The sequence below is a fragment of the Haemorhous mexicanus genome, chromosome 2 (genome assembly GCF_027477595.1).
Source record: "Haemorhous mexicanus isolate bHaeMex1 chromosome 2, bHaeMex1.pri, whole genome shotgun sequence".
Classification (NCBI taxonomy): domain Eukaryota; kingdom Metazoa; phylum Chordata; class Aves; order Passeriformes; family Fringillidae; genus Haemorhous; species Haemorhous mexicanus.
Genome location: NC_082342.1, coordinates 82,304,186 through 82,316,666, shown reverse-complemented (window position 1 = coordinate 82,316,666; position 12,481 = coordinate 82,304,186). Strand labels below are relative to the sequence as shown.

The 12,481-nt window shown below is 40.9% G+C and overlaps 1 protein-coding gene across 1 annotated transcript in view; it reads right to left on the bottom strand.

The window, feature by feature from the left end:
- Positions 1-12,462, bottom strand: part of RAP2A (RAP2A, member of RAS oncogene family) — a 30,957-nt gene extending 18,495 nt beyond the window's left edge. The window contains exon 1 of the mRNA XM_059839258.1: positions 12,109-12,462. Coding sequence (XP_059695241.1) covers positions 12,109-12,422 — 314 coding nt within the window. The 5' untranslated portion in view covers positions 12,423-12,462. The remainder of the gene's footprint in view (positions 1-12,108) is intronic.
- Positions 12,463-12,481: the final 19 nt, after the last annotated feature.

Below are 12,481 nucleotides of genomic sequence, written 5' to 3'. Positions count from 1 at the left end.
TACTAAAGTACCTAAGACAAAGCAGTCTGGATAAACCACCTTTCCACCATCAAGCTACCATGATGTTTATCTTCAGCTTCTTGTGATATAATTTTTAGAGATACAGACCCTTTTAACATGACTGCTACAGTTTAGTCTTGTGATGGAAGGTTCATTCATCTGCAAGGGCCTGTCACTTCCTTCCCTTGAGAAAGGGACAGTTTCCCATAAAATGTTCACATGTCCTGTCTGCAAACCACCCTTGCAGCCCAGTAGTTGAACTCTTGGCAATTACAGGTGCAATCAACAGTGTGAATCAAAAAGATTAAAGGAACAGTTGCTCCAGCCCATCAGGAGACTGTCTAAGGACTGCATTTGCTCATTGTGGTTCCTGAAAACCACCTTCACACAGAGAAGGAGCAAGTCACCCAATTACATGGTCAGTGCAGAATCTGGGGCAAAAGGCCTGGTGGCAGCAGGACCATTCCCACAATGTAAAAACTGGAACTCAGAGCGGCAACAGGAACAGCATTCCTTGCCAACCCTCGTTAACGGACTCATCTGACAGGTAGCAAGTATCTGATTTTGGTTGCTAAGAGATCTGGTTACAAGAGAGCATGAGAAATAAAACAGTTACAAGAAGTTTGTCTACAAACCGCTAGATAGTAAAACAGACTCAGAAATTTGCAACAACAACATAATAAGACAGTGATACTTTGTTGTGCAACGGAGCCTACAAAATCCTAGATGGGACAACTACATCCTGTATGGTACCAGACTGAAGGTGAGACCATTAGATAGATACCCATTCATTCAGTCCAGGCAAAATTATCAGCTGAATCATTATGTTATCTTTAAAGGCAGCTGAGGACTCTTGAACCCCACTCCCATCAAAACACAGCCACACAAAGCAGGCAGCCTGGCTTCTCCCCAGTTTTAATGAATTTTGGGAACATTTGGATTGAGTGCAATTCTACAATGTGCTGTCATGCCTAAATTTTCTAGAACATCAAGGACCAAGGAGCACAAGGCTATTGATTCTCTCACATGGCTAACCTATACCAGCTGCTGGCGAAACAGATGGCATGAAAGGAGACTGCTGAGCACCTGCAGCTTCTGATGTTAAGTGAGGCTGCAGACATCCAAACTAAGAGACAGAAGAGATACCTAATGAAGGCAAACTAACCAAGCTTCTTCCTCTTTGATACTTAACATTAAAAGTCTATGGACTCTTGACAGGTTATCCTGATATCATCATATTCTCCAGTTTCTTTCTAGGAAAGAGTCTATCACCCCTCAGACAACTATTTGTATAAGGATAGACACCTAAGCAGATTCTACTCCAAATAAAATTTTATAATCACCAATATAATATAAGCTGTGCATACAACTCCTTCTAGAGAAGGAAAGCATCTGAAGTACAAGACTTGTTTATCCTGTGCTGTGGATGATTTGATCATCAAGGCTGTGGCCTACTCCATATTCTATACTAAAAGAGTCACACAAAGGCATTCAGAAACTCAATGCTCAAAACATACAGAACAAAACTGATGCAAAAAAGGAGGTAGAGAGAGTTACTCATTCTAATGGCAAATGTTTCTGGGTCTGAAAGTGAAACTGAGGTGGATAAATATTTATACTGGGACTCCAGAAGCATTTAAAGGCCCATGACCAGGAGACTGTTCCACAAAATTTCTCCCTCCCCAATAAATTTCTTGAAAAGTTGCACCCACCCAAAGCTTTTCTCAAAAGAAGCTATCTATCTGTCTGAAGGCCTAGAGCTGTGCAAGCCCAGCTGAGCCACATACTGGAAAAAAACTGGGGTCACACACCTATCGTCTCTGCAGACTTATGCAAGCAGCCAAGTCCCTCAAGAGGCCCTAATTCACTAAACATTGCTTACTGAGGCTACTAACACAACAGTAGTAAGATATTCAACAAATCTACAACAGGTATCACTTCCACAGAAAGCCCTGGGAATAAAAGCAAGTGGTGTCAATGCTGTTTCTCACACTTAACATAGTACAGCGATTACAACCCTGATCAATGAGGTGACAGACCTGCACTACACACCTCCTTCGGTCACAGGAGTTTCACATCTGCTTTTCCCAGAAGACTGCTCTAACCACTCAACTGCAAGAGAGGTTCAGAAAATATTCTTCAATCTTTTTGTTGAAGATGTACCACTTTGAAGGTAAGTACAAACACGAGAAGGCAAATTCACAAATCCCAAGGGAACATCAGAAAAAGATTGGATGTACAAGATAAGGAAGGGTACCAGGACTGGTACCCAGTGATTTCTCAGGGCTGCTTATTCTCTTTAGATTAGGAAGTCATTGCAAAAATGCAAAATTGATATCCCATATAGTTAATGATCACCAGAAGACTCCCCTAGTCCAGGTGACCATAATATTTCATGGTGACATACTGACTTCCATTTCTATCCCATTCTTTTTAAGTGTTTTGACCCGTGGCCAAGCCTGTTTGTCAAGAGAAAAGATTCTGTATATATGACTTGGTAGTTTGAGTGGTTTGTTGCAACAGTATTATAAACCTTAGAACAAAGCAGATTCCTAAGGAAATGACCCAAAATAGCTAAGTGGTTTTTTTTCCTGTAAGGGCCAGGTCTCATTTATTTCTAAATGAAATTCATAAAAAGAGAAGGTTGGCATTGGGGAAAAATATTTTTAAAAAGGCATCTGTTCCAGAGCACTGCATGTTCACAAGACTGATGCCAGGAGTGCCTGCTTGCATCCTGCACATTTGGTGCAATAACAAAACCAACCTCTCCTACCTCCAAAGCCTCCATGCATCCTGAGGAGCTCATCTGCTACAGAATCCAAGCAGATTGAACAGATTTAAGTGGTACCACGCTGACAAGCACCACTCCCCTCCCTCCAAACCTAAAACCATACCCAAAGGAAGAAAGCAATGGGAGGACTCACTCCACATTATCACTTGGACTTTGACAGTGGACTGCAGCAGCCTTAACCCAGCAGAAGGTGACTCATTCTCCTCTCTTCCAGGCATTGTAGGGAGTGACATGCATGTCAGCTACCAAGAATCTAACTGCACCTGAGACTGTTATAACAGAGCAGATGCCTTCTTTAAGCACTGAGATGGAGAGCCTGGATTTAACTGGAGACTGAAACACACTCAGACCAGTTTAGATTTTTTGCTTTGTGGGGTTAGAAGGGTACGAAAGGCATCTGATAAAATCCTCCAGAATAAATAGTTCAACATGATCATTTTCTGCCCTCCAAATTATTAGAAAAAACCCCAACCTGAATTCCTGAAGTTAAAAAAAACCCCCACAAATAAATCACAAAACACCACTGTGTGACAGGACTTCAGCAGAATTATTTCAGCAGAAGAGGGGAAAATTCTGAACCTGGTGATAGAAGACGACTACTAGGAAATCCTATTAACACATCAAGTTCTTTTGGCACTGGAAAGTAATCCACAGACTGAAAACATACCTTCCTAAAAACATGTATTTACAAGCAGCAGTATACAAATTAGGATTGATGTCATAGTTTAAAAAAAATACACTTCAGCATTTTGCATCATTAAATACAGAGGTGGGTGAAAAAAAACCCACCAGATTTTTTTTCCCACTCATTTATAAATTCTGGGGAAAATGGTATAAATCCCCAATATTTTATATTCATTGTTTAGTTCTAACAAAACCAAGGAGTTTCTAAAATTTATAAATTAAATTAAAAACGTAGTAAGGACATTTCAAAAGAAAAGGAATTGCTGAGGAGAGAATTTATGCATTTCTGTATCAGTCTTATAAAGTTCATAGCTTTTTGAAAAGACAGAAGCATTCCAATTATTTTATAAAACGTTTCAAGTAAGATTTTGTACAGCAGTTTAAAAGATGTTACAGCAGTGCTGGAAACTGCAACCAGATCTAATCAGATAAAGTAGGTTGATCAGTCCTGGCTTACACTCTTTACTGTAAAATATATCAGGGGTAAGAGGGCAAACAGTTCAAATATTCTCCTATGAAAACTTGCTCATAATTCAGTAGACATGCTTATAGGCTAGTGGTGACCTATTTGGCTGTTTCTTGAAAGCATCCTTTCTTGCAATTAATCATAAATCCAGGATCAAAGCTCTTCTTCACAACATTCAGAGCACTTAAGTTCAGTGCCTTATCCAATTCATTTCCAGTTCAAATTAAATTGTAGTTGAGTTGAAACTCGCATGGGAATCTCAAACACTATTATCTTTTAGTTAAGGTGCCTACCTGTTAACCAGAACAATAATGGAAGTCCCCAAACCATTCTTTAAAGTAAGAACTGTATTTTATTTTACCACAGACCACTACCCTAACTATTGCATCCTAATATTTTAAAAATGCTTTGATGTCTTCCTCATTACCATGACTTTTGCAGAAGATAATAATATTTTTAAATTGTTTAAGTTCCATCTACAAGACACAAGTGATATTTAAAAACAAACTAATCAATCCTAAAAACATTCATTTTGTTTGTCCTTCACCTGATCTTTTAGCCAGCCTAGGGCTAACCAAGACAGTAATTAAAACATTGTCACCACTGCCTTTTTGAAGACTACAGCACCCAACTGTACTGAGTGAGCCTTACGACATTAATGGGGAGAAAGGATAACATGCTCATAACACACCTTTAATTCTCTTGTCTAGACTAGGATTTAAGACAACACAGCTGCCAAAAGCTGCCAAAATGCATCCAACCCACTGACATAGAAAGTGTCCAAGTTGCACTCATCATTGTAAACTGCACCTAGACTACAGTGTTTGCCTTAGTGCAGCAAAAACTGAATACTAGTTCTGTATTGGAAACCTCTGGAAAAAAAACCCAGAGCAGAACATAACAAATCCAAACCCCCCAAAAAAGAGCAGAAGCAAGCTAAAAAATCAGAGAGCCCATAGAAGCAGATAGCTGCAGTTCTTGTTACCTTAAATTCTTTATACAGAAATCTTTATGCAAGTCACTACGTGCCAGGATAATTTAGCACTGCAGTCCCGATTGCTTCCCTATTCTCTCTCAAAACGTTATCATCACATACCACCTACACAATTTACAGGAGGAAAAAAAATTTGTTTGAGCAACACTTGTAATGCTCCAGGAATTAAATAACCAGTAACCCCAGGTTTTTTCTTAGGTACAAGAAATAAAAATCTGACATTCAATTATTAAGAAGAAAACTAGAAATAAAATTTAATGGAAGGATTTGATGATTTTTTTTGGGAGATCCACCCACTCAGACATTTCACATTTTAATTTAAAAACTTCCAACAGCCAAAGAATGTCTATTTTTGAAATTCTGGTCTAAAAAGTATGCCTGATAACATAGAAGCTTTAACTAAACATAATGTCACCCAGATTGCTTGACATTTGACCAAAGAATGAAACTCATTTCTATCCACACACTATCCAACTGAAGAAATATTTTGGAAGAAAATATTAAACTTACTGACAACTGTGCTGGCTATAAAAAACCAGTATTTAAAGAATTACTGTCCTCTCCGCAAAATAAGAAATTCAAAGACAAAACTAGAAATTCTAATGAGCAATGATTTTTTTAAAATAAAATTTTCCAAATATTCAAAAATCTTTGTCAAAACAGCCTAATGAAGAGCAAGATAGAAAACATTCAACCCCAAGCATTAATGCTTTATTACTGAACTAAGTTAAGAAAGCAATTAAAGTCATGATAATACTTGGTCTTTAGCACATTAAATGACATTTTTACAACACAGACACAATCAAGCAATATTGCACAACCAAAAACAAATTTAAGAAGTCTTGCCACATACTGTTCTACTATTTGATAATTGTAGCTATCCAAAAATTATCCACACATCTCTACAAGAACATAAGCTACAGCAGTAATTAAGACCCAAACCCCAGAAGATGATGCTAAGGAATACAGGCATCATAAAAAAAAAAAAAAAAAAAAAAAAAAAAAAAAAAAAGCACTATACTCTAAACTAGCACAATCTAAACTAAACACGCATACAAAAGGAGCTTGCCTACCTGGCTTTTTCAATAAAAGTCCAAAGAACACCTAAAAAGCAGGAGGGGATAAAAAAATATTCATATTCAGTGTTCAGATATGAAAACTATCATGTCATTTTACCTTACAGAGAAAAATAAATAAAACTTGGGAAGGAATACCTATAAAATTATCTGGACTAGGCAGTGGGGATGGTAGGGAGCAGGGAAAGAGCCAAAAAAACCCCAACACATTAGAACACTTTGGTTATAAGCATTGTCTCCAATTTTCACATTTTCCACTGAAAGAAATTCAAAGTAATATGAATATTCCAGATTATCAAGAGTGTGAGAGTGGGAAAGTGTGAGGGGGAAGAGTCAAGAGAACTGCAAATATGTAATTAAATTCAAAAGTTACTACAGGAAAACATTAAAGGTTACATGTTCTGAAGATGCACGAGCACCTTGAAATATCTGATTTTAAGACTAAGCCAAACGACTTTAAAATAGTCTTCTATAGCTTAAAATTGCACATTGTCAGACATTTTTTAGAGGATTGTCTGTATAAGACTTGTAGGAACCTATAATTTTATCTGACAGAATTAGTTCATTAATTTCAAATTAAAACAAAAGGTAGATTCACACACACAAAAAATTAATCTAAGCTCTATACAATGCTTCTTTTGGTCTCTAAAGTTTAAAAAACACAAGAGCACAAATCTGAGTTATGCTCTTTCTATTACAGACACTTTCTAGAGGACAGTCTACGAGTCAGCTTCCCAATAAAACACAAGAGATGGCCAGACAGCTGTAAGTTCTGATATCTGACTACTTCTGTTTACCCCTCCTTTATATCTCTACAGATGCTTAAAGTGTTCACATTTTGTTCTTATAAACTGGTGTGGCTCCCACCTGATAAGCAGCTATCCATAGGTGTCCCTTAAGAAAGAAAGAAGGAAAAGGGAGACCAGTAGAGTTCTTCTATTGTACTTAAATATGTGCAAATGTTTGCTGAGATTTAGAATCTGTTAATCTGTTCTTCCAATGAAGTCCTAAATTTCATCTCATGGGTGCACAAGAGTGGCTGGCAGCTTGACCAAGGGGAGAATGGGGAGAATGCTTTTAATCCACTCTGCCTTTTTTTACCTGAAGATGAGTACTCAACACAATCCATTAGACTAAGATGATTGCAAGAAAAAGAACTCTTCCTAAAAAGGACTTAAAGATTTCAGTGTGTGCTTATTTCTGCCATCTCTACACAGCTAGCACCTATGAAAATCCCTAGACATTAGTCAAGCTTTGCATACAGTACACTGCAGAAGAAACAGGACGTTCCATATTTCACTTCTACCAAACGCTTTGGTGTTTCTTCCTGAAAGGTTGAATCCATGTTTGTGGTTGAAGATGTAATACCAGTGTTTATGAAGAATCCTCTAACTACTTCTCAAAAGTAGAAAAAAATACTTTCTGAAAATAAGGATGCAGCACACACAGAACTTCAGAAAACTGAAAACTTCGACCTTGTTTAAAGAGGTCTTATGTTCTTTGAATAAAAACCCTACTTTGATTTCAAAGTATTTGGAAAGCAATATTTTCAACTAAACTTTTGAGCAATTTGTAATTTCAAATATAGTTTTCCGGACTTAATCACCATTAAGTCACTAAATACATCAACTATCAACGACTGAAGATGCTGATTTCACAATTAATAAATTTCAATAATTACATCTCTTGTATGTTTTAGTATTATACAGAATCCCTAGACTGAGAGGCAGATTTTTCATCCTGATCATAAACCAGAGCTACAAAGAACATTGTCAACTCAACTCAGATTTCTGTGACATTTCATAGCAATATACTTATATAATTTAGGCTACATTTCCAGCCAATCTAAATAAAATAAATTTTCTGGGTTTTTTTCTTCTAGAGAAAAAGCATTAGATTAATGAAAAGAAGGGTTTTTTTTCACTACTTGGAGTAAAATAGCCCTTTTGAGAAATACTTAAGAAGGCTCTGTTAGTCTCTAAAATGTGAATGCAACAGTCCTGTACTTAAAGCACAGGTCAGACATCTAGAGAAATTACTACAAGTGAGGAACTCAGAAATAACTTTGAGTTTGCTTTTACTTCTAGGCACTAATTTTCTGCTTGAATAGAAATAATAATACTTTCTTATTTCTTGGGGTTCAACTGAAAAAAACACTATAAAAATGCCTGTAGAACAGATCAAGAAATTACACTACTGAAGGCTAAGCAAGCACCTAGAATTGATACCCAGTGAATTTTAAACATACCTTCATAACAGAAAAACATTGGCAGCCATATTAAAAATTAAAATTCAGTATTTGGCAAATACCAGCACATTCTCTTTAGAGAGCTTTCTAATCACACAACAGACAATCACAAAAGTGTTAGAAGATATCCAACTCCTTTTTCCACAAAAATAAAATTTGCACTACCTAATCTTCATACTCCCTAATTACTTCTACATCTCGACATCTAACTGGGGTGCACCACTTCCAATCTGTTCTTTTGACAGCTTCTGCTCTTCCTTCACTGCAGACCTTTGTTGGCATGGGCCCACTCATCCATTTTAGCCCTGCTCTCATGAATAGAAGGTTTCTCCAGAAAACAGCTCATTCTGAAACTATGGTGAGTTCTGTCTGCAGCATAAACAATTCTTTGCTGCCAAGCCTGTAAATCTAAGGAAGAAGGCCCCAGAGCTGCAGCACCCACCAATGCACAGGTGACATACTTTGTGTATTACCTCACCAGGAGGCAGTAAAGCAGCAGCTGATTCTTTTTATCCTTCTTGAATACAGAAAATAAGTAGTCTTCAAAGCTGCCTCATGCACACTCCACCTTCCTAGCAGTACAAACCTTCAGCATATGCAAGAATCAAGAAACGAGGCTTAAAGGACCTATCTGGCAAAAGCAGGGTTCAGAAACCAGTTCTAGGTGCCCAAACTGGGTTGGATCAAGGCGTTTCAGATGAAGCATCTGGAGGAAGAATGGCAGCTGTGATTTTGTACCACCGTGATCCTTCATCCAAGGCTGGCAGCACTCTGCGCTGCAGGAAACTCCAGCCCAGAGCACAGTGAGCACCTCTGAAACCTCCTCCTCCTCCTCATCCTCTGTCTAAGCAGAGCTGCTGGGGGTGCACCTGTCCACCCAGAACTGGCAGGGCTCCCTTCTCAAGGTACAGCACCTGGACTCTCTCTTAGAAAGATCTAAACAAAATTTGGTTTTTACTTTGAGAAGAGGAATACAGTCTACATTTAAAACATTTTCCGAGAAAGACTTTTAATTACCTGTTCAAAAGCCATGGAGACATCCTCCACTCTTGATAAAGCTGTGCACCATGACTGAAAGGGATGCAAGACCTACAGACACTACACAAGGAAGCTCAACTTCACAGTTTTACCATTAGGGGAGTTCTCTGCAAGCTGGCAGAGCTGGATTTCAGACTAAGCCTATTTATGTGCTAATATTAAATAGCCATTTAAAGAGAACAGAAACTAGAGTGGCAAGAGTGATCTCAATCTCTTCTAACCACTAAGCTTCAGAGTTAAGTGAAGGTCCACTTGTTTCCTCTCTTTCATTCATGAACATATCATTCATTCCTCTAAGGTCACTCAGATTCATCAAGTGGGGCAAAGAGCTCGCTTAGCTTAGCTGGCCTGGTATGTGGCGGTAAGACCAGGGAAGCAGAAGATTCAAGTGTGACTCTCTTAACCCAAACAGGGAATTTCAACTGGCTTTTCTACTTCTTGGGAGTGTAATTAAAATTACTCTCTAATTATGGTATAACACAGGGATTCTTTAATCTGAAAATAAAACAAAATAGCAAGGACAATATGTAAAATGCACAGATCCCTACCACTTAGAGACCTGGCCAACAACTAAAGTTCAGGGATTTTTCAGAATACGGTTTTGTATCAATATAAGCATACAGTTGTCATCCAAAACCCCCAAGAAAATAGTACAACGATTATTTGTTTCTCAGCATGGATTAAATGCCTTTCTGCAACTGTAAATTATAATTTAGAAGTCCTTGTACAGATGCATATTGTATCTGTAAATATGCATTTTTCAGGTTCAACTGGTAAGAAAGATGCAAGCTTAAGTCTACAGCACATTAGGTCTTACACTGCCTGCGAACCTAAGTTCCAAAACATAACACCCCCACCACAACCCACATATGTAAATCAAGCAAGTTAACAAGTAAAAATCTGGTACCCTTGCTGAAGCTACATCCCTTTAATGCATCATATTCCTTTCAACTACAACTCAATTAAAATTATCTGGGCTTGCTAAAATTTTCAGGATTTCAGCTGCATTTAGATTACTTTGCATAAATGAAATTTAGGATTACAATGTTGCTCATATGTCTCACAAAATATCTAACCAAAAGCCAAAAGCTGGAGTCTTGCAGTAAAAGAGCTGGCAGATGAAAAATGAGAGCAGCATTCAGACCCACTCTCAGCAGTGCTGAGTCAATGTAACTATGGATGTACAAGTTGCTTTCTATTCTGCTTCACCTATCTACAGCTGGTCAGCTGGGGTCTGAATGCAGATGCTACAGCACAAGGTACAAAGCAAGCTGCAAAAGCCACAGATACAAATTCAGAAGCTAAATGAATTTCTAGTGATGGTTAAATATAAGAAAACCAAAAGCATTTATTAATGAATAAAGTCTACCCGAGCTACTTAAAGGAAAAAACCTTCTTCCGTAAGGTATGTGCGAATGATAAGAATGGAAGGATACTGAAAATGCAGTTTCCATAATAAATTCAAAATAACTCCATCGCATTGGTCTTTAGAAATCTCCACTGAAAGAGTCAGGACACACATTAAGAAACACCCACCATGAAAAAGTTGCAAGTCTTTAAAAATAGCAGCGCTTTGCCTCCTCCCTCCCCTTTCCCCTACTCACCCTCCTCCCCAATTTCAAAATACATCTTCCCCAGGCCTTGGTCTGGAATGGCAGTTTCTGTGAACAGACCATACCCGACCATATGATTAGCTATTATTATTATCACCACCTTTTATGCTCTACTCTACATTAAGATGCAAATCCAACAGATGTGGTCCAACTAAGTTATTTACAAGGGTTTCCCTTTCAGATGTCCAAGCCAAAGCTACAACCAGTTCTGTGACATAATTACAGCCTCTCTCCACGGGCAGTAACAGACCTCTGTCTGCGACGATCTGGCCAGCGGCATTTTCTCATCTACGCTCTGGTTCAAACGGTTGCTATGATTTCAAATGGTGCATCTACCCTTTTTTTAGCGCGACTGGCTGCATTTCAGCTGCCGACATCTGACTGATTGATGCACATCTAAACAACGCAGCGATTATAAAAACAAACTGGCAATAGGCACCGGTGTTTCACCACCGTGGGCTTGCTCCTAACAGAGCGGCTGGCAACGAGACCGTGGGAAATTTAAGAGCAACACCAGCACACATGAGGCCTAACACTCACAGCCGTCACTTCCACCGAGAAAGAAGCTGGCGTCCTGCACTTTTAAGAGTGGGAAGTTCATGGAAATACCTATGCAGGTATCTGAACAGGCAGATCTCTCGCCTGCCGCACGAAAGCATCCAGGTGCTTCCCCTGCACATCGGCCACAGCACATCCACCAAGAAAGTGTATTGGAGGGCTGGCTGACCCGATACACCACTGGGGGAACTGCTTCTCTGCCCCCACGCTTCCAGCCTCTGGACAGATTCTCCACCGTATTCCATTCGAGAGCACCCCAAACTCCCCGCACACGCAACTGGGGGGAGGGCGAGCGGCGGAAACCACGGGAGCCCCCGGCCCCTGCCCCCGCTCCGCCACCCCCGGCCGGCGCCCGCCCACGGGGAGCCCGGGGCTGCGGGCGCGGCTGCGGAGGGGGCGGCGGGATGGGGGCAATGCCCTGCCACCGGGGGAGGGCGGAGGGAGGCGGGCGAGGGAAGGGAGCCGCGGGGCAGGCACCTGAGCGGGCGTGGGCAGCCCCCGGGCCGGAGATCCGGGCACCGGGGCGGGGGAGGAGGGCACGGAGGGGGGGGCGGGAGGCCCGCAGGCCCCGGCGGGGCGGGCCGGGCCGCAGGTGGGCGTCGGGCGCGGCCGCCGGAGGAGCGGCCGCCGGGCAAGTCACCTCTTGACGCGGATGATCTGGTCGCGCATGGGTCGGATGTCCTGGAAGCTCTGCTGGTTGACCAGGCTGTAGACGAGGATGAAGCCCTGCCCGTTCTTGATGTAGAGGTCCCGCATGGAGGCGAACTGCTCAGTGCCCGCCGTGTCCAGGATCTCCAGGACGGAGGGGGAGGCGTCCACCTCGATCTCCTTGCGGTAGAAGTCCTCGATGGTGGGGTCGTACTTCTCGATGAAGGTGCCGGTCACGAACTGCACCGTGAGCGCCGACTTCCCCACCCCGCCCGAGCCCAGCACCACCACCTTGTACTCGCGCATCCTCCCGCCAGCGCGGACCGCCCGCCCGACCCGCACCTGCCGACGGCCCCTCCTCACCC